The sequence below is a fragment of the Nerophis lumbriciformis genome, linkage group LG18 (assembly GCF_033978685.3).
Source record: "Nerophis lumbriciformis linkage group LG18, RoL_Nlum_v2.1, whole genome shotgun sequence".
NCBI lineage: Eukaryota > Metazoa > Chordata > Actinopteri > Syngnathiformes > Syngnathidae > Nerophis > Nerophis lumbriciformis.
The window spans coordinates 39,504,821-39,527,500 of record NC_084565.2 but is presented as its reverse complement, the minus strand read 5'-3'; the positions used below and the strand labels follow the sequence as shown (position 1 = coordinate 39,527,500).

The following is a 22,680-nucleotide window of genomic DNA, read 5'->3' as shown; positions in this document are numbered from 1 at the left end:
TCGGTCGTAATCAGTGTTGGGTTAGTTACTGACATACTTGCCAACCCTCCCGAATTTTCCGGGAGACTCCCGAAATTCAGCGCCTCTCCCGAAAACCTCCCGGGACAAATATTCTCCCGGAAATCTCCCGATTTTCAGCCGGAGCTGGAGGCCACGCCCCCTCCAGCTCCATGCGGACCTGAGTGAGGACAGCCTTTTTTCATGACGGGAGGACAACAGGGTGACAAGAACTAAATCATCCAGACTAGACATAAACTGTATTATCATGTTTATCTTACCTAAAAATAAATATATTTATTAATTTAAAAAAAAGAAAAACTAAATACATTTTTACTATATTTTGCTAAAAACATCAAAATTAATTGTATTTTTATTTGTATTTTTTCTGACTCCTTATTACATCCAGGCATTAGAATTATACATTAAAATAAACATTTGAAATAATTAATTTTAAATTATCATAATAATTCATTTAAAATGACCATATTTAATTATTAAAATAATTGCGTGTTTATCAACAACTTTAGCATTTTATTCATTACATTTTGAAGCTCTCAGAAGCCAAGTTATGTTATATTCCTTAAGATTTATTTATGCAAGTTTGAAGTATCAATTATCTAAACACAGTTTGGTTTGCATATTTTCAGGATATATATATATATATATATATATATATATATACATATATATATGTATGAAATACTTGACTTGGTGAATTCTAGCTGTCAATATACTCCTCCCCTCTTAACCACGCCCCCACCCCCCACCTCCCGAAATCGAAGGTCTCAAGGTTGGCAAGTATGGTTACTGAAAACCAGTAACTAGTTAGTTACTAGTTACTTTATTTCAAAAGTAACTCAGTTACTAACTCAGTTACTTACACCAAAAAGTAATGAGTTACTGTGAAAGTAACTATTTAGTTACTTTTTTTTTTCTTCTTCTTTTTTTTTTTTTTTAAAAGCTCACATTAATGCCCTTTTAGCCTTCATTTCAGTACTGTTATTGCACTGGAGAATAATACAATGTGTTGATCAACTTGACATGCACTTGCATCACTGAACTCTGCTAAGCAATGTGCTCTACATACACACAAAGACAAAGATATGTTTTAAAGGGCCAAATTTATTTCAGGCCAGAACAAATTGACAAAACTATTTTAAATAGCTGCAACATAACATACATAAGTAGCAAACAGCATAATAACAACATAGCTGTAAACCTGGCTTCACCTAAGGAAGGCACACGTGACATACACAAAGCCTAACCAGGCAGATTTGAATTGTAGTTTTGGGCAGTAGACGGGATATTTGATCCAAGACACAACTTACATTTAACTAAAATGTTCTTTTCTTTGTGCTCGACAAAAGAAAAGAAGTGAGAATATCTCCATGTTAAGACACTCGACTGCGGCTCCGTTGTTAGTAAACACAGACACGCCCCCCCTACAACCCCCTCCCCACACCCACACCCAGACACACACAGAGCGCGCCTCCGGCGTGTGACACAAGAACATTCAGAAGGACGACACTGCAGCGCTGCAATAAAACACACTCAGATCTTCTGTTTCTAGCCGATACTACATAAAAAATAGCGTAACATAACGCAGTAACGCATCATGTAGTAACTGTAACTGAGTTACTGAATATAAAAAATAACGCGTTAGATTACTAGTTACTAGGGATGTCCCGATCCAGGTTTTTGCACTTCCGATCCGATACCAATATTGTTTTTGCATTTCCGATCCGATACCGATACTGACCGATATCGATACTGGCCTATCCGAGCATGTATTAAAGTTTAAAGTTATTTAGCCTACTTAGTTGTCAGAATCATGTTGAAAAGGGTTTTTAGTACTCTTGATAACAACTAGCCAGCTGAATTAGGGGAGTTTGAATAATACACAATGGTTGGTAACAAGAAACTGACCTGTTTATTCAAGGATAAACACAAAATAGACAAAATTATACATGACAAACAGAAATGGCATCACAAAATAGACAAAATTATACATGACAAACAGAAATGGCATCATTAAACTAGGGCTGGGCGATATGGCCTTTTTTTAATATTGCGATATTTTAAGGCCATATTGCGATACATAATATATATCTCGATATTTTGCCTTAGCCTTGAATGAACACTTGATGCATATAATCACAGCAGTATGATGATTCTATGTGTTTTGATTGATTGATTGAGACTTTTATTAGTAGGTTGCACAGTGAAGTACATATTCCGTACAATTGACCACTAATGGTAACACCCGAATAAGTTTTTCAACTTGTTTAAGTCGGGCTCCACTTAAATTGATTCATGATACAGATATATACTATCAGATATATACTATCATCATAATACAGTCATCACACAAGATAATCACATTGAATTATTTACATTATTTATAATCCAGGGTGTGGAGGGGGGCGCCGGATGTAAGTGTCAAAAAGACAGCCAAAAGAGTTTGATATGAGAATAAATCTAAAGTTAAAATATAGGGTAGAAATGCACCCATTTGCAGGAAATGTAGTCTTGATTTTCAACATTTTCTTTCAAGGCTTGCATGTCTACATTAAAACATTCTTCTTCATACTGCGTTAATATATGCTACTTTTAAACTTTCATGCAGAGAAGGAAATCACAACTAAAAAAATCACTACTTTTTTCATACGGTGTTGATGTGGAAATTGTTGCCTCAGCATTTTGATGGTGTGGACGTGTGGCACCGAACGGAGATAAGCGTCTCGACAGACGTCACAATATTTGAACAATGATGACAAAAACTGTTTTCTCTGTCGTGTCCGTGTGTCGAAAATTGTTATGCGCTTATTTTTTTATTTGATTTTGTGCGTGGCATAGATTTGCTATGCGCAGAGGACGCTTAAACAGTGCGCAATTGCACAGGCGAGCACCTTAGAGGGAGCGTTGCTCGCACGGCTGCGCTAGCATCACAGCTAACGTTAGCCATGCTGCTACCTCTCTGCTCGGGGAGGACGTATACGTATGTGACGTATGACGTGAGAGTATGTGACGTATGTCGTGACAGTATGTGACGTGTGTAAGAAGGTGCGCTTGCTGTCTGTGAGAGGGAGACAAAGGAAAGAGTGAGAAGAGCCTGTCGTGTAATGCCAGCAGCTAAAAGCAACTGCGTGAGAATTCACAGACTTGTGGATGTGTTGAAGGTGTGCTGGAAAATGCGGAACGGAAGGGAGCAGCAGAAAAGTGGAATGTATTATTTAAATCGGTGCTTTAGAAAACACGGACCGAGTTTTTTTTTTTTAAACTGGATCTGGATCGGTATTTTCCCATGCCTTGCCGATACGCAATTTTTGGCAAATATCGGCAGCCGATCCGATCCAAATATCGGATCGGGACATCCCTAGTCTGTCTATCTGTGTTGGCCCTGCGATGAGGTGGCAACTTGTCCAGGGTGTACACCGCCTTCCGCCCGATTGTAGCTGAGATTGGCTCCAGCGCCCCCCGCGACCCCGAAGGGAATAAGCGGTAGAAAATGGATGGATGGATGGAAAATCTTTCTGTATAAATAACTAATTTCACAACATGCGGCTTATAGTCCAGTGCGGCTAATATATGGAAAAACATTTTCCGGCTTATTTACCGGATAGTCCAGAAAATACGCCATACAATGATGTCATTTTGACACTCCCAGGCCGCGCTGTAACCACAAAATTAATTTACGGCCTGGGGAAACGCTGCCCGTCTCAATAGTCTCACCTGGATGAGTTCATTGATGCGATGGAGGTCGTCATCAGAACCTGCTCTCTTTTTTGGGATGAGGCCCTCCTGGAGCGAGGACAGGCGGTTGTACACGTCATCCTCCAAAGTCGACTGCAGAGATAAAAAGGAAGGCAAGCCAAATATAAAAGACAACAGGAGGTGAAAGAAAATGAAATGAAAATGGAGGAAATAATGGATTTGGTCGACTTTTGGTCCGTTTGTGAAGTAATACGGTCACTGATGTTGCGCTAGTTCTTGTTCTTCCACGCCGAACTCATCCGCAAGTACTCGCCTCCATACCATTGAACAAAGAGTGTGGATGACCGACAAGAGGCTCCACTCCGCTCATTTAATTCTACGGTCAAATAAACGTGCTGAGAGCGCTGCACTGAGTGAGACATCTTGTATCCATTTTGAAAGCCAGAGACGAAGAAAAGAAACACGCAGGCATTGCAATTTAACCATTTGTCGATTTATCAATTAAGGCCTTTAATTGTATGATTTTTTCTGGTATTTAATAAAGCATAATAATATAATATAACAATAAAACATCACTTACTGTACAGTGTCTGCTGTCATCAGGACGTCGACTAATAGAATCTTGTTAAATTCCATTTAAGATGAAGAAAGAATCATAATCCTTGCGCAAAAAAAAGGGGGTGAAACCAAGCGTCTGTCGTTTTTTCGCCTTTTCCGGGTCAAAATTGGCTGTCAAAATGTACCAAGTTGTCGGATTACATCCTCATCCTTCTCCTATCTAGGTGAAAGGCATGAGTTATTATCTACAATAAACTTCCATGAGCAGGGAAGCGAGGAAGCAGCTCACTAGTCGATATTGTCAAAATAGGCACAAGCTTGAGATTAAAAAGTTAAAGTACCTATGATTGTCACACACACACACACACACGAGGTGTGGCGAAATTATTCTCTGCATTTGACCAATCACCCTTGATCACCCCCTGGGAGGTGAGGGGAGCAGTGAGCAGCAGCAGTGGCCGCGCCCTGGAATCATTTTTGGTGATTCAACCCCCAATTCCAACCCTTGATGCTGAGTGCCAAGCAGGGAGGTAATGGCTCCCATTTTTATAGTCTTTGGTATGACTCGGTTGGGGTTTGAACTCACAACCTACCGATCTCAGGGCGGACACTCTAACCACAAGGCCACTGATCACGGCACAGCTATAAGTAGTTGGTCTGCGTTAGCGCTTATAATAACAATATCACTAATACTTGGTTAATATTCAAGTCACGACATGTAAATGAAGTATTGCTGGCGCATTTTGGATGATTATTGGACTTTTATTTCCGAGTTAGATTTAAAAAAAAAAAATAACACATCCGTCTTGTCTTTCATAATGAATGTGAACGATAGACAAAATTCCTGAGGCCCGAATTCTCGAAAAACCCATCTCATGACTTTTAAGGCTTTTTAATGACCCGCGGAAATCCTGAAGATTTGAGTCCCGCCCGGCGCCCGGATGTTAAAAACTCACCAGCTGCCGGAGTTGCGCAGCACATAAGTGAATCTTCCAGCCTTGCGCTCTGCACGCCACCCCTTTCTGGTTGGCCATATCCTGTAACGTGCCCTTCTTGTCCTCTGAAACACAATTTGTTGGACAGAAAAACTGAGCGCCACAGGGTGACATTTACGACCATTCCAACACCAGACACTTACCTTTGACCCGGATGTCGCTGTACCTCTGGAAGTGGTGGTAGGCCGCTTTCCAGGGGTTACGGTAGTGACGCAGGAGGGTGACGGGCGGTCGAGGCCGGACGGGCACGTAGCGCACACCTTCCTCGTCTGAGGGAGGACAAGAAAAGCAATGACAGTTCAATGACAGTCACGGGTTCTTGTTCAGAAACCGGCTCCCAGTGTATCAATTTCTTGGAATCGGCTTCTGTATGGATTGTTCTGGGCATTACGCTAAATGGGGGCACCCGGGCAGAACAAGCACTAACACAGGGGTGCTCACACTTTTTCTGCAGGCGAGCTACTTTTCAATTGATCAAGTCGTGGGGATCTACCTCATTCATATATATAATTTATATTTACTTATTTATGAAATATATGTTTTTGTTAACAAGTTAAAGGTGTTTAAAGATAATGCAAGCATGTTTAACACATATAGTTAATATTGTTAACAAGTTAAATGTGTTTAATGATAATACAAGCATGTTTAACACATAGTTAATATTGTTAAAAAATTAAAGGTGTTTAATGATAATACAAGAATGTTTAATACATATAGTTAATATTGTTAACAACTTAAAGGTGTTTAAAGATAATACAAGCATGTTTAACACATATAGTTAATAAGTTAAAGGTGTTTAAAGATAATACAAGCATGTTTAACACATATAGATTCCTTTCTTTCATGAAGACAAGAATATAAGTTGGTGTATTACCTGATTCTGATGACTTGCATTGATAGGAATCAGACAGTGGTGCTGATAATGTCCGCATTTTCGAATAGAGGAGAAAAAAAGTCCTCCTTTCTGTCCAATACCATATGAAAGTGGTTGGTTTTTGGCATCTTATTTGTCCAGCTTCCGTACTCCTTTGTATACACTTTACAATAAATACATTGTCGGCAAACTCTGTAGCTTGCTAGCTTGTGCACGCCAGCTTTCTGAGACTCTTATTTTGTTAGCGCAACTGCGCAACTGTGCAGTCGGTCTTTGGAGTTTTGACGACAGGTACGGCGCCAGAGTCTGTTGAAATAAAGTGTTTCTCGCCTTCCAGTCGGTAATTTTAATGAGCTGGCAGCAGCCAGCGTCATCTCAGAAGACCCTCGGGTGCCGTGAATGTCAATCAAGTGACGAAAGTGACGTCATAGTGAAGATTTATGATCCCTAATTTTTAGGACTATTTTTCTTAATGCCTGGCTGGTGATCGACTGACACACCCTCCGAAATCGACCGGTAGCTCGCGATCGACGTAATGAGCACCCCTGCACTAACATATTCCAAGTAAATATTGCAACAGCCTACTTGTAATAACTAAAAGGCTGCTAGTTCATCAAGAGGAGGACATACTGTACGAGCAATATGCTGAAACATTTAAACACAGCATGCAATAGTTATAAATGACTGCCAAATTTATATGCCGATTTCAAAAGGCCACGGCCCCCTGACACCCCTTCTCAACTGTCTATGCGACATCAAGGCTTGGTTAGCCCAGAATTTTTAAATAATGAATAAGGGAAAAACGGAAATTTCAGTTTTTGGTCCGGCCCTGACTGACTTGGGACCATTGCAAAATTATGTGCGTCCCAAAGTCACTAGCCTTGGCGTCACTATAGACCAGGGGTGCTCATTACGTCGATCGCGGAGGGTGTGTCAGTCTATCGCCAGCCAGGCATTAAAAAAATGGGTAGAATTGTATTAAACAAAACATCACCCCCATTTTAGCGTCCCTTCACTGGCTCCCTGTGCGTTATCGAATCAATTTTAAACTCCTTTTATTTGTTTTTAAATGTCTAAACAACCTCGCGCCAACCTATCTCTCCGACCTCCTTCAGCCTTACTGCCCCACCCGATCCTTAAGATCAGCCGATCAGCTGCTGTTGACGGTCCCTGACACAAGGCTGAAGCTTAGAGGTGACAGAGCTTTCGCCATTGCTGCTCCCAAGCTCTGGAACGACCTACCTCTGAGTGTTAGACAAGCCTCCTCTCTTCCTGTTTTTAAATCTCTCTTAAAAACATACTTTTATTCCATGGCTTTTAACACTGAGTGATATCCATCCTGCAATGGCGCCCCATAATACACCTGCTGTGAACCTGTTTTTATGTTTATTTATTTATCGTGTTTTGTTTGGGTTGTGTTGTTTGCTCGGTACTCGTTTTATCTTTTAACCTGTCCATTGTACAGCACTTTGGCTACTCCTGTGGTAAATTTTAAATGTGCTTTATAAATAAAGTTGATTTGATTTGATTTAGTTTTCTTTTAAGTTATATAAACATTTATCAGAGCTGTTATCTATTTTATGGAACAATGTGGTTAATCATAGATTTTGAATGGAGAATTGATTCTAAATGGAATGGTTACCCCCAAGAATGAAATGGGATGGTGTGGTGACGTACCGACATATTCCCTCGGGGGAGACTCGCGGCGCTCGGCCCTGCCAGAGATGGGGCGCCCTGGCGTCTTCTCCTCGTCAGTGCTGTTGGTCTCCATCATCTCGTTCTCTTCTGTGGAGATGACGTGCTGCTGCTTGCGAGGCTTCTTCCTCGGGGAAGCTCCAGTGATCAGATCTCCCGCGGGCGGCACGTTGAGGGTGGAGGCCTGGGCATTCAGGGCTGGGTTCACGATAGAATCTTAGAAAAAAAGATGGGAGTCAGGTTTATTCCGCACATCACCAGAAAGAGGCGGTCCTCACCAGGCTGAGCGGTGTCCATTATCTCCAGCTCCTGCTTGACTTTCACATCAGGGCAAGCGGAGCTGGTGTTGCAGGCTGCGGTGCTGGTGGCGGCGGGCTGCGTGGGCGACGCCACCGTGTTGGCCATGGATGCGACGATGGGCGGGGTCATAGCCATGGCCGCCGGCAGCGCTGAGAGGACAGAGGACGGCTGGGAGGGCGGCACGGGGCCCGGCGTGGCCAGCAGGGCGGGCAGGGCCTGGGCGAGATGCGGGGCGCCGGAAGCCACGGCTTGCTGCTCCCCTCCTTGTGGGGGTAGCGCCTCCACGGTGGCCATGACGGGAGGGGCCACCGCCATGTGCATCTCGGTTTTGGGTTTGACTCTGCTTAGGCAAGGGTGAAAGAGTCAGAGTGCTTCAAAGCGATTGAAGACAAGTACACTTACCCTGCTGGTCTGGGGGAGCCGGCCCCTCTCACCCCACACTCCATTCTGCTGCTGCTCTGGTCGCTGGGCTGAGTGGGGATGAGGGTCTTACGAACACAACTGCAACAGAGGCAGCAAGGTCAAGGTTAATATTACTACACATTAGGGGTGTAACGGTACGTGTATTTGTATTGAACCGTTTCGGTACGGGGGTTTCGGTTCGGTTCGGCAACCTTTACCAGTCAAAGAGCCATTTTGACCAGTTTCACAAATTATAGAAAACAACCAGCGTACCTAATCAGCCACATGATGATTGGGGCTTCCGCTTGCTCACGTAGGAGACAGCAAGGCATACTTGTTCAACAACCACACAGGTTACACTGACGGTGGCGGTATAAAAAAAACTTTAACACTCTTACTAATAATGCGCCACACTTTGAACCCACACCAAACAAGAATGACAAACACATTTCGGGAGAACATCTGCACCGTAACACAACATAAACACAACAGGACAAATACCCAGAATCCCATGCAGCCCTAACTCTTCCGGGATACATTATACACCCCCGCTATCAAACCCCGCCCACCTCAACCGACGCACAGAGGGGGGGGGGGGGGTTGATGTGTGAGGGAGCAGGCTTGGGGTGGGGGCGGGGTTTGGTGGTAGCAGGGGTGTATAATGTAGCCCGGAAGAGTCAGGGCTGCATGGGATTCTGGGTGTTTGTTCTGTTGTGTTTATGTTGTGTTAAGGTGCAGATGTTCTCCCGAAATGTGTTTGTCATTCTTGTTTGGTTTTGGTTCAAAGTGTGGCGCATTATTAGTAAGAGTGTTAAAGTTGTTTTATATGGTCACCGTCAGTGTAACCTGTGTGGCTGATGAGCAAGTATGCCTTGCTGTCACGTACGTCTGCAAACAGAAGATGTATATTGTATAACAAATGTTGGGCTGGCACACTGTTAATACAGATTGTAGAGGGAGCCAAATGTTGTACCGTCATGGCACGCCCTTATTATAGCTGTAAGGGTGAAAATCGGTGAATATTAATCCCAGGAGTTTTCTGCGAGAGGCACTGAAATCCGTAAATCTCACGGGAAAATTGGGGGGTTATGCAAGTAAGCTGCTGAGCCGCATCAGAGTGATCAAAGAGCCGCATGCGGCTCCGGAGCCGCGGGTTGCCGACCCCTGGGTTCGGCGGTGTACCGAATGAGTTTCCACACGGACATATTAAGTAGCGTAACGCACGTTGTGTAAACAATGCACACCGAGGCACAACACAAGGCATGCTAGCAACGACCGGGCTACTACAACATGCAAAAGCCAGAGCTGGAAGACCCTCCTGCCTCGTTAAGATCTCCCGTTTGGGAACATTTCGGTTTCGCGGTGCGATACAACAATGGATAACATCGCTTCAACGAAGAGAAAGACGAACAAACACAGCTCCCACCGCATTCAAGCAGCCTCTCCTCGGCGAGTCAGGCAGGGCTAAAGCAATAACAAATGTTTTTATAGCAGTAGATTTAAGACCATATTGCAATAGAAACTAGATTTTGACCTACTTCTATGGTGGAAGAACAATGAGCCCATATATCCTCTTACTGCCAAGTTAGCCAGGCACTACCTCGCCATACCCGCTACCTCCGTGCCCAGTGAAAGGGTATTTTCCACAGCTGGAGACATTTTAACTGCAAGCAGGTCTGCTTTTTCTGCAGACAATGTGGATAAACTGATTTTTCTGGCAAAAAACATGAAAATTTAGTGAAAGTCACCAGGGTTAAAGGCTGGGGGGGGGGGGAAAGAAAAGTTAATCTGAGGCTGAGTTGACTTAAAACTATTTAATGTTGCACTTTTTGTATGTAGAAGAAAAGTTTTGTCATTTTATTTAATCTGAGCAACAACTTTATATGTGGAAATGTTGCACTTTATATGTAGAAAGGTTTTGTTAAGAAACCAATTCTGAGCTTTATCTTTTTTAGTTTTTATTTTATATATGTTGACTGCATTAACCCTGGCAATGGACCCTGTGTGTATATGTATGTTATTGATATGTTAAAAGGATAAAGACATTGCTTACAAATTTTGTTAAATAAATAACCAAAAAATGTATATTTTGTTTTTTTTCTTACTGTACCGAAAATGAACCGAACCGTGACCTCTAAACCGAGGTACGTACCGAACCAAAATTTTTGTGTACCGTTACAACCTCACTACACATGGCCTGCTTTTATACCACAAGCCTTTGCCCCAGATGTTGTAAAAGTGGGTGCATACAGTATCAAATACATGCAGTAATGTGCAGGTTACTTTCAGGTCCCGGGGCAGCGGGGTCCCAACATTGTGCGGCCCTGAGCTAATTTAACGGTCAGTGACACATTTTAAAAATACGATTACAAAAAAAATAATAATACAGCAAACATGTAATGTAACAAGGAAATGTTGCAATATTGACTCCAATAACACAAAGCTGCCATGCAGGCAGTTTTTTACTTTAAAACTGTCATTGCTCAAAAAATAATAATAAAAATTATAATCGACAGATCTGTAGTTTTTCTAGGGTAGTTCTTTTTAACTAGTGGGGTTTGATTTTGACTTTTATTAAGGATCCCTATTAGCTGGTTGCCACAACAACCCACTAGTCTTCCTGGGGTCCACAAAGTCAATACAATTACAAGTAAAAGCATATAATTATAACTACACAATACAGAAAAAAATAAAAGCATCAATAAGAAAACAAGCAAACAATTTAAAGTCACAAAATAATAATTAACATATAAATATAACTACACAATACAAAACCAAACAAAAATCATCAACAAGCAAACTAATTTACAGACTCAGATAAAATATTACTTTCCTTTTAAAAACCAGTTTATTTTCAATGCCGGTGAGAATTCGAGGCAGGTTATTCCAGAGCGATACAGATCTATAAATAAAAGATTTCCGCAAAGCATTCTTCCTGGGACGAGGGAGTACAAAATGCCCCTCACTAGACGCCCTGGTATTATGATTATGTATAGTGCTGCTGTAAACTATTTGGGCCATGAGAAAAGCAGGAGTTTTACTACTGGTTACTGATTTGAACAATATTAGAGTATTAGCTGACAACCTGTTCTGTACTGTTAGCCAGGAAAGAGAAGCATGCATTTGGTTAACATTAGTTCTTAGTGAACAACCCAGAACCAGCCTTGCTGCCCTATTCTGGACAATCTGGAGCTTACTGATCTCACCACTTGCAGCAGACGCCCAGACTGTAGAACAATAGTCCAGATGACACAAGACTAAACTCTTAGCAGTCTGACAAAGAAGAGGTGGATCCACAAAAGCAGCACATTTCCTGGAATTACCAACAGCCCTTCCCATCTTTGTAACTGTATCACTGATATGATTTGATCAGGATAGAGTGCAATCCAGCATCACTCCAAGGATCTTGGCACTTCTGACCTGTTGAAATACCTAGCCTCAGACCCAACTTTGGGTCACAACCCTTGCCTAGTCCCCAATACAATACTTTTTGTTTTTGAGATGTTAAGGACAAGTCTGTTACATACTGTCCAGTCATGCACAGCTTTTAGTTCCTCGCTCAATACTACATTAAGTACACTGTATGATGGTGCAGCATGATATAAGGTTGCATCATCAGCATAAAGAACCAATTTGGCACGCCCGGTAGCAATTGGTGAATATAGAAAAAAGTAAAGGTCCTAGGCAACTTCCCTGTGGAACACCACAATCTAAACTTCTGTTATTAGACAAGCTGCCATTAAGATACACCTGTTGTGATCTTGAGGACAAATAACTCTGTATCCACATTAAAGCCGAAGTATTAAAACCATAACATTTAAGTTTCTCAATTAAAAGAGAGTGGTCAATCACGTCAAATGCAGCACTAAAATCTAACAGCACAGCTCCAACCAACATAGAAGTATCTATAGCAGGGGTGCTCATTACGTCGATCGCGATCTACCGGTCGATCTCGGAGGGTGTGTCAGTCGATCACCAGCCAGGCGTTAAAAAAATAGTCCTAAAAATGAGCGATCATAAATCTTCACTATGACGTCACGTTCGTCACTTGATTGACATTCACGGCACCCGAGGGTCTTCTGAGATGACGCTGGCTGCTGCCAGCTCATTAAAATTACCGACTGGAAGGCGAGAAACACTATTTCAACAGACTCTGGCGCCGTACCTGTCGTCAAAACTCCAAAGACCGACTGCACAGTTGCACAATAAAAGCTCTGCTTCATCCTGCCTGCGCTACCAAAATAAGAGTCTCAGAAAGCTGGCGTGCACAAGCTAGCAAGCTACGGAGTTTGCCGACAATGTATTTCTTGTAAAGTGTATACAAAGGAGTACGGAAGCTGGACAAATAAGATGCCAAAAACCAACCACTTTCATGTGGTATTGGACAGAAAGGAGGACTTTTTTTCTCCTCCATTCGAAAATGCGGACATTATCATCACCACTGTCTGATTCCAATCAATGCAAGTCATCACAATCAGGTAATACACCAACTTATATTATTGTCTTCATGAAAGAAAGGAATCTATATGTGTTAAACATGCTTGTATTATCTTTAACCACCTTTAACTTGTTAACAATATTAACTATATGTGTTAAACATGCTTGTATTATCATTAAACATCTTTAACTTATTAACAATATTAACTATATGTGTTAAACATGCTTGTTTTATCTTTAACCACCTTTAAGTTGTTAACAATATTAACTATTTGTGCTAAACATGCTTGTATTATTTTTAACCACCTTTAACTTGTTAACAATATTAACTATATGTGTTAAACATGCTTGCATTATCTTTAAACACCTTTAACTTGTTAACAATATTAACTATATGTATTAAACATACTTGTATTATCATTAAACACCTTTAATGTATTAACAATATTAACTATATGTGTTAAACATGCTTGCATTATCATTAAACACCTTTAACTTGTTAACAAAAACATATATTTCAAAAATAAGTAAATATAAATTATATATATGAATGAGGTAGATCCCCACGACTTGATCAATTGAAAAGTAGCTCGCCTGCAGAAAAAGTGTGAGCACCCCTGATCTATAGCATTAAGCCAATCGTCGGTCATTTGTATAAAAGCAGTGGACGTAGAGTGGCCCGTTCTATATGCATGTTGAGAATCAGTTACTAGCCCATTTGATTGAAAGTAAGCTTGAATTTGTGCATACACACATTTCTCCGGTATTTTTACATAAACCAGGTAGGATGCTTATTGGTCTAGAATTGCGCTCTTTGAAAGCCAATTTGGTATCCTTATGTAGAGGAGTAACCTTTCCCACCTTCCATATCTTTGGACACAGGGTCCCCCTGTGCGATGCCAAGGTTTCAAACGCCGCTTTGAAAAGGTGTGCACTGCAATATGTGCTCCTTGTAGCCACTGATCCTAACTTCCTAACTTTGTACACAAAAGTACTAAGCCGATCTAAAACACTCACCTTTCAGTTGTGGGCTTCTTGCGGAGGATGCTGGGCCTCGGCGAGGACACCAAGGTGGGCGCCCCTCCCTGGCCGTGTGGCTGCACTATGGTGCCAACCGGCTGACTGGTGCTGCTAATAGGGTTTGCCACAAAGCCATCTGCCAAAACGACTCCTGTAAGGGGATTAGAACAGGCCTTAAGACACAGTTAAGGGGTCCGTCGAGGGGTCAAAAACGTTTTAAAAGTTACCAGCTTTTGCGTCGGACGGCGGTTGCTGCTGCTGCTGCTGAGTTGCGTTGGGGGCCTGCTGGATTCCCTGCGCGCCGATGGACGCGGTCGTGTGCAGGCCCTGCACGCCTATGGGCGCCGGCTGGATGCTCTGCGCGGCGATGGGTGCCGGCTGGATGCCTTGGGTGCTGATTTGCGCCATCAGCTGCATGTGGTTCAGATGGACAGTGGTGGCAACACCCACTCCGGCTTGGGCGGGCAGTGCTGAGCTTGGCGCTTGGGGAGTAACTATCAGGCGGCACACACACACGCCTCAGGTTAGGTGTGGTTACACAGCGACGGTGGCTAAAAATTACAGATGTCCGATAATATCGGCCGATAAATGCTTTAAAATGTAATATCGAAAGTTATCGGTATCGGTTTCAAAAAGTTAAATTCATGACTTTTTACGGAGTGGTACACGGACGTAGGGAGAAGTACGGAGAAGTTGCGTCTCCCAGTCTTGCCAAACCTCCCGATTTTCCCGGGAGACTCCCGAGTTTCAGTGCCCCTCCCGAAAATCTCCCGGGGCAACCATTCTACCGATTTTCTCCCGATTTCCACCCAGACAACAATATTATAAGGAACTGCCTTTGAGTGCCGGCCCAATCACATAATATCTACGGCTTTTCGCACACACAAGTGAATGCCTCGCATACTTGGTCAACAGCCATACAGGTCACACTGAGGGTGGCCGTATAAAAAACTTTAACACTGTTACAAATATGCGCCACACTGTGAACCCACACCAAACAACAATGACAAACACATTTGGGAAGAACATCCGCACCGTAACACAACATAAACACAACAGAACAAATACCCAGAACCCCTTGCAGCACTAACTCTTCCGGGACGCTACAATATACACCCCCCCGCTACCACCTACCCCCCACCTCAACCCCGCCCACCTCAACCACCTCACGCTCTCTCAGGGAGAGCATGTCCCAAATTCCAAGCTGCTGTTTTGAGGCATGTTAAAAAAAAATCATGCACTTTGTGACTTCAATAATAAATATAGCAGTGCCATGTTGGCATTTTTTTCCATAACTTGAGTTGATTTATTTTGGAAAACCTTGTTACTTTGTTTAATGCAGGGGTGCTCATTACGTCGATCGCGAGCTACCGGTCGATCTCGGAGGGTGTGTCAGTCGATCACCAGCCAGGCATTAAAAAAATAGTCCTAAAAATGAGCGATCATAAATCTTCACTATGACGTCACTTTCATCACTTGATTGACATTCACGGCACCCGAGCGTCTTCTGAGAAGACGCTGGCTGCTGCCAGCTCATTAAAATTACCGAATGGAAGGCGAGAAACACTTTTTTTCAACAGACTCTGGCGCCGTACCTGTCGTCAAAACTCCAAAGACCGACTGCACAGTTGCGCTAACAAAATAGGAGTCTCAGAAAGCTGGCGTGCACAAGCTAGCAAGCTACAGAGTTTGCCGACAATGTATTTCTTGTAAAGTGTATACAAAGGAGTACGGAAGCTGGACAAATAAGATGCCAAAAACCAACCACTTTCATGTGGTATTGGACAGAAACGAGGACTTTTTTCTCCGCCATTCGAAAATGCGGACCTTATCAGCACCACTGTCTGATTCCTATCAATGCAAGTCATCAGAATCAGGTAATACACCAACTTATATTCTTGTCTTCATGAAAGAAAGGAATCTATATGTGTTAAACATGCTTGTATTATCTTTAAACACCTTTAAATTATTAACAATATTAACTATATGTGTTAAACATGCTTGTATTATCATTAAACACCTTTAACTTGTTAACAATACTAACTATATGTATTAAACATGCTTGTATTATCATTAAACACCTTTAATTTTTTAACAATATTAACTATATGTGTTAAACATGCTTGCATTATCTTTAAACACCTTTTACTTGTTAACAATATTAACTATATGTATTAAACATACTTGTATTATCATTAAACACCTTTAATTTTTTAACAATATTAACTATATGTGTTAAACATGCTTGCATTATCATTAAACACCTTTAACTTGTTAACAAAAACATATATTTCATAAATAAGTAAATGTAAATTATATATATGAATGAGGTAGATCCCCACGACTTGATCAATTGAAAAGTAGCTCGCCTGCAGAAAAAGTGTGAGCACCCCTGGTTTAATGCATCCAGCGGGGCATCACAACAAAATTAGGCATAATTATGTTTTAATTCCACCACTGTATATATCGGTATCGGTTGATATCGGAATCGGTAATTAAGAGTTGGACAATATCGGAATATCGGCAAAAAAGCCATTATCGGACATCTCTAATAAAAATAACATGGAGGTTCCTACCTGGATACTGGCGGATGGTGGACACAGAGCTGCTGATGGGGGTGTACGTGTGGGTCAGGGGATATGACGAGGAGTACGCCGGAAGGAAATATTGAAACTGAACTGGTACAGAAGGCCTACAAAATGAAGTGCCAACAGTTCAGGATCCATGCTCTTCAGATCAGGTCAAATTCACCGATTCGTGTTTGGCTTTCACCTGTTGTCGCTTCTGGGTTCCATGGTGACGGGGTTGGGAGACGACCGGTGGCTTTGGATGGGGATGAGGTTGGCTCTCTCTGCGGGGTAGTCGGGCTGCACGCGGGACGATGAGTGAGCGATGGGCTGAGGCACCACTTTGGCTGCAGGAGACATGGAGGAAGGTGAGGTGATGGGTACAGTCAACATTTGAACCGATCTGGTACCTGTGAAACGATACCGGTACTCAATGGAACCACTTTTCAGTACTTTTGTGTGTGTTCATAAATATTACCGTAAATTCCGGACCATAAGCCGCTACTTTTTATCTACACTTTGAACCCTGCGGCTCATGTTTGGATTTTTCCCTCGCTGACGGCCATAATGCCAATCATTTCATTAAAGACACTAAACTGTTGTTTGTGCTATGGCGCCATCTTTTCCACGAGTTCGTTCACTGCAGGTGCTGCTGTGTAAAAGCCTACAGTGTTTCCTGCTGTTTAAAGCGTTGAACCGGAAGTACAAGTGCCGTTCCGTCTTCTAGCAGTCCATAGCGTTCCGACCCATATGGATTCTTCAATCATCACTCCAGCTTAACAATATAACTAAAACAATTCTTACACAGTAAACCATATTTTCATGCATATTTGTACGTGCTGACGTCATGTAAAGATCGCGAGCACCGTTAGCATTAACTCATACAAACATGTGTACAAGTGCCTGTCTTATTAGTATTAACTTATAATGGCATTCAGTTTGTATTGTTCCAGTTTCACAAATTCCTCAGTATATTAACGAAGACGTCACCGTGGAGTTATTGAGTCTGTTTAGATGATTGGAGAGCTAGCTTCCGCACCATGACGGTGACTTCTGTTTTGTTTGATCAGCCGTTTTACTGCCGTGTTGCAGACACAAATGAACATTTACATAATCTTTCTGTGTAAATAACTCATTTCACAACATATACAGTACAGGCCAAAAGTTTAGACACACCTTCTCATTTCAACACGTTTTCTTTATTTCCATGACTATTTTACATTGTAGATTGTCACTGAAGGCATCTGTCAGAATAATTGTATCTAAGTTATCACAAAACTTTGTGTTGTCATGAGTTCCCGGCGAGAGGACAAAGGCTGTCTTTGATCTTACCAAGCAAAAGGCTTGTAAAACTCCACTGTGTAGGATGGGAAGAGACATGAAGGCGTCGGTTTCTTTGACCTATTGTAATCCACAGGAAGATCTTGTCTTGACCCGAGATCTACAAAGCGGAGAGGAAGCAGGACCTGACGCAGCACCTGGCAACTTTTCTTTGAACCGTTTTGTCACCAAGGGCGACGGCTGTTTACGACCCCCTCTCCCTTTAAAAACAGCTGTTGCTATGTAATCAGGGAAAGTCCAAATAAAAGAGGTGGCATAGAATTATCTTGCCAGAGCGTGGTGGAAGACTGTCCAAAGAGTACAGTCCAAACGTTTCTCCTCATTGAGCCAAATTGAATACTGTCTCTGTTTAATTCCTTGCTTCTTGTCTGTTTAATAGATGTCATCAGTGTTTGAAATTGACAGCATCAAAACTATTACACCTGTGAAGTGAAAACCCTTTCAGGTGACTACTTCTTCAAGCTCATCGAGAGAATGCCAAGACTTTGCAAAGCAGTAATCCGTGCAAAGGGTGGCCATTTTGAAGAAACTAGAATATAAAAAACATGTTTTCTGTTATTTCACCTTTTGTTGTTAAGTACATAACTCCACATGTGTTCATTCATAGTTTTGATGTGACAATCTACAATGTAAATAGTCACGAAAATAAAGAAAACTCATTGAATGAGAAGGTGTGTCCAAACTTTTGGCCTGTACTGTATATCTGTGGCGGCTAATATATGAAAACATTTTATTTTTTTATTTAGTAGGTGCGGCTTCGGTAACGTTGCATTGTCAGGAGAATACGGTAATAGTTTTTGATGATAAAATCTCATTTTTTATTGCAACATTTAAAAATGATCTGATTATGAGAACTGCTGTCCAGTTGTTATATCTTCTTTCATTACCACACTTCTGAGTCTTAATTACAGTTGCAAGTCCAAGAAGTTAGATGGCAGTAGTGTATAGTGTGTTGGCTAGTCAGTTCAGTCTTTGTTGAATCTAGTCTTTTGTTGCTCCCTAAAAGGTGTTGATACTATAAGTATTGCACTTATTACGCACCGGCTGCTTGATTGTATCGTGCATCTTAGTTGTAGTTTTATTTAACAAATTTGGAGGTGTTGGCCATGTAAAATCGCTAATACTAATAAGTAGGATGTCAACAGCGAAGCCAATGTATATTAGCATCAAGCTGGCGCATTTTTTTTGAAAAGTGGGGCCTTATTTTACTTATATTGGAGCGTTTTTTTTTGAGTGAATTCCTTTGGTGGCATTGGAAATTGCAACATTACCTAGAGCAGAGGTCGGCAACCCGCGGCTCCGGAGCCGCATGCGGCTCTTTGATCACTCTGATGCGGCTCAGTTGCATACTTGCCGGCCCCCCCCCGATTTTCCCGGTAGACTTCCGGATTTCGGTGCCTCTCGCAGAAAACTCCCGGTATTAATATTCACCCTTCCAACAATAATAAGGGCATGCCATGATGGTACAGCATTTAGCACCTTCTACAATCTGTATAAACAGCGTGCCAGCTCAGCCTCTTGTTATATGCGTCTTCTGCTTGCACACGTAAGTGACAGCAAGGCATACTTTGTCAACAGCCACACAGGTTACACTGACGGTGGCCATATAAAACAACTTTAACACTCTTACTAATAATGCGCCACACTTTGAACCAAAACCAAACAAGAATGACAAACACATTTTGGGAGAATATCTGCACCTTAACACAACATAAACACAACAGAACAAATACCCAGAATCCCATGCAGCCCTGACTGGGGCGGGGGGTGTATAATGTAACCCGGAAGAGTTAGGGCTGCATGGGATTCTGGGTATTTGTTCTGTTGTGTTTATGTTGTGTTACGGTGCAGATGTTCTCCCAAAATGTGTTTGTCATTCTTGTTTGGTGTGGGTTCACAGTGTGGCGCATTATTAGTAAGAGTGTTAAAGTTTTTTATACCGCCACCGTCAGTGTAACCCAGTGGTTCTCAAACTTTTTTTGTCATCCCCCACTTTGGACAAGAGGGAGTTTTCAAGCCCCACCTGCCCCCATCGGCCTAACAGAACGCTAATGCCAAGCTTAACATTTTCAAATTTATTGAACATCAAGTAACATCAAGTTGTATACATTCAAACTCAATAACATAAAATAACATCAAGTTCAATAATAAATAAAATAACTGTGCAGTTGTGGTATAACTTGCATCAAGTTCAATAATAAATAAAATAACTGTGCAGCTGTGGTATAACTTGCATCAAGTTCAATAATAAATAAAATAACTGTGCAGCTGTGGTATAACTTGCATCAAGTTCAATAATAAATAAAATAACTTGCATCAAGTTCAATAACAAATCAAAAAGTGTTATAACTTGCATCAAGTTCAATAACAAATCAAAAAGTGTTATAACTTGCATCAAGTTCAATAATAAATCAAATAACTTGCATCAAGTTCAATAATAAATCAAATAAAAGTGTTATAACTTGCATCAAGTTCAATAATAAATCAAATAAAAGTGTTATAACTTGCATCAAGTTCAATAATAAATCAAATAACTTGCATCAAGTTCAATAATAAATCAAATAAAAATGCCACTTTGCAAAAAAGGAGGAGCTATGCATTTGGCAAGACAGGGCAAGTGACAGCACTTTGCCCCGGGAGAGCCACCTTGCTTCACTGTGAAACAGTACGGCTGTATGATCAGCTCCCATTTCCTCACACAGTGCAGAGAACAGTCGCACTTTCAGTGGTCGTGTTTTGATCAAATTTACCGCGCTCACAACATCTGTTAAAACCTCATTGAGTTCGGGGCTGAGCTGCTTTGACGCGAGTGCTTCCCGGTGAATGACAGTGTGTCCAACCCTCTTTATTAGAGCCTGCAGCCCGTTTCTTCACCCTGCCATGGTCTATGCGCCATCGCAGCAAAAGCCCACACAGTTTTCCCATTTAAGGTCGTGTTATTTGAGGAAACTGTCCATTATCTTGAACAGCTCATCAGCAGTGGCTCTATTTTTCATGTACCGGTATTTGCAAAACAGCAAATCCTCGCAGTGACTCGCCATTCACAAAGCGGACGTATGCGATGAACAGGCAGTCTTTATTGCTGTCAGTAGCTTCGTCCACTTGTAAAGCAAAACGACTTTCTTTTCATTTGTCTACTCAAGATCACTTGCAATGTCGCATATACGTCTCGCAATTGTGTCGTTTGACAGTGGGACAGCTTTTCATTTTGCTGCGCTTGTTCCGCTTAGCCCCGCCCCCATTAGTTACTGCTGCTATGTCTGTCAAACGTTCACTCCTACCTAGAAATTTAAAGCTTACAGGAAAACTAAGTAATTTACATTTATTTATATAGCGGATTTCACTGACGGAATCACAAAGTGATTTACAGTGTGTATAGAAAATGAAAGCATAGTAAAAAAAAAAAAAAAATCTAAGAATATAATTTAAAAAAAAAAAATTTAAAGTGAAATTTCCTCCCGTTCCTCGCGCCCCACCTGTCATGTCTCTATTCCCCACCAGTGGGGCGCGCCCCACACTTTGAGAAACGCTGGTGTAACCTGTGTGGTTGTTGAGCAAGTATACCTTGCTGTCACTAACGTGAGCAAGTTGAAACCCACACAACGTGTGGCTGGGCCGGTACGCTGGTTGTAGTAGGCGCTAAATGCTGTACCATCACGGCACGTTCGAAAGAAAAGTTGCCTTGAATTTCGTAGTCTGCCGGAAAAATTTAGAAGTTTGACAAGTATGACGCTGTCAAGCGCCAATCATGTAAAACCCGCGGGCCGCACTAAAATTCAATTTTCATATAAAGGTGTGGGCTGCGTGTCTGAGACCCTTGGTTTATACATAGCACAATTCAAGAAAAAAAAACTGTGTATGCAGTGTTATTTCATTTTAAATTTCAAAAGATTTTTGTGGCTCCCATTGTTTTCTTTAATTTGTGAAACTGGTCAAAATGGCTCTTTGACTGGTAAAGGTTGCCGACCCCTGACCTAGAGGTAGTTTGGCTGAGTCTGCTCTCTGGCGAGATTCGGTTGGTGCCATGTCAAAAATCAGTCACCAACGCAACTTACCAACAGGGATGGTGGAGTTGGTGACGGCGGTGGCGTGAGACGAGTGGGAGGCCATCGTCATGGTGACAATAGTGTTGCTGCTCATTTGGCTGTGCGCCACGGTACCTGAACATAACAGGGCACAACTGTTAATATCTATAAGTCGCCCTTCTTAGACCTGAAAGGTACTCAAGTTGGCACCTATAGTGGTGGTTGATGGCACAGTGTTTGTGGCAACAATGGGTGCCACCGTGGCTGCAGCTACTGGCGTCACAGTACTGAAGATGGGCTTCTGTGAGGAGAAACCACTTCAGTGTTAGGCCCAGTCATAAATGCTTTGATTTCAGCGGTCTTAAAGAGGCAGGGACCTGTGTCAGGGTGTGCGGGGGCTGAGGTTTTGGAGTCCCGATGGCTGGCAGCGTGATGCGGGTGGTGTCACGGGGCGTCTGAGGCCGATGGATGCTGACGGTGGCCGGAGGCGGGTGGATGGTCAGTCCTGGGCGCCTGAAGGGGTCGAGAGGAGTTTTACTTGGTGTTACAACAACCAGACCGGGGCGCAAAGATTTGATTCCAACAAGTTTGCTGCACACAAAAAACAGGGGATGAATGTAACAGACAAATGCAGTGGAAATAATGCTGTTTTGCAAGAACACAGACTGGTGACAAGCGTCACACGTAAATAACACGTAACGATGACGTGTCACCTGACTTAAAACTAGGGATGTCCCGATCCGATATTTGGA

The 22,680-nt window shown here is 42.2% G+C and overlaps 1 protein-coding gene across 1 annotated transcript in view; it reads right to left on the bottom strand.

Annotated features, from left to right (window-relative positions):
- Positions 1 to 22,680, bottom strand: part of sap130a (Sin3A-associated protein a) — a 47,037-nt gene that overhangs the window by 1,099 nt on the left and 23,258 nt on the right. The window contains exons 8-20 of the mRNA XM_061978377.2: positions 22,306 to 22,441; positions 22,139 to 22,229; positions 21,959 to 22,063; positions 16,768 to 16,909; positions 16,572 to 16,687; positions 14,223 to 14,489; positions 13,993 to 14,146; positions 8,539 to 8,637; positions 8,115 to 8,476; positions 7,819 to 8,052; positions 5,411 to 5,536; positions 5,229 to 5,332; positions 3,733 to 3,846 (exon numbers count right to left, since the gene is read on the bottom strand). Of these exons, the coding sequence (XP_061834361.2) occupies positions 3,733 to 3,846; positions 5,229 to 5,332; positions 5,411 to 5,536; positions 7,819 to 8,052; positions 8,115 to 8,476; positions 8,539 to 8,637; positions 13,993 to 14,146; positions 14,223 to 14,489; positions 16,572 to 16,687; positions 16,768 to 16,909; positions 21,959 to 22,063; positions 22,139 to 22,229; positions 22,306 to 22,441 (2,050 nt within the window). The remainder of the gene's footprint in view (positions 1 to 3,732; positions 3,847 to 5,228; positions 5,333 to 5,410; positions 5,537 to 7,818; positions 8,053 to 8,114; positions 8,477 to 8,538; positions 8,638 to 13,992; positions 14,147 to 14,222; positions 14,490 to 16,571; positions 16,688 to 16,767; positions 16,910 to 21,958; positions 22,064 to 22,138; positions 22,230 to 22,305; positions 22,442 to 22,680) is intronic.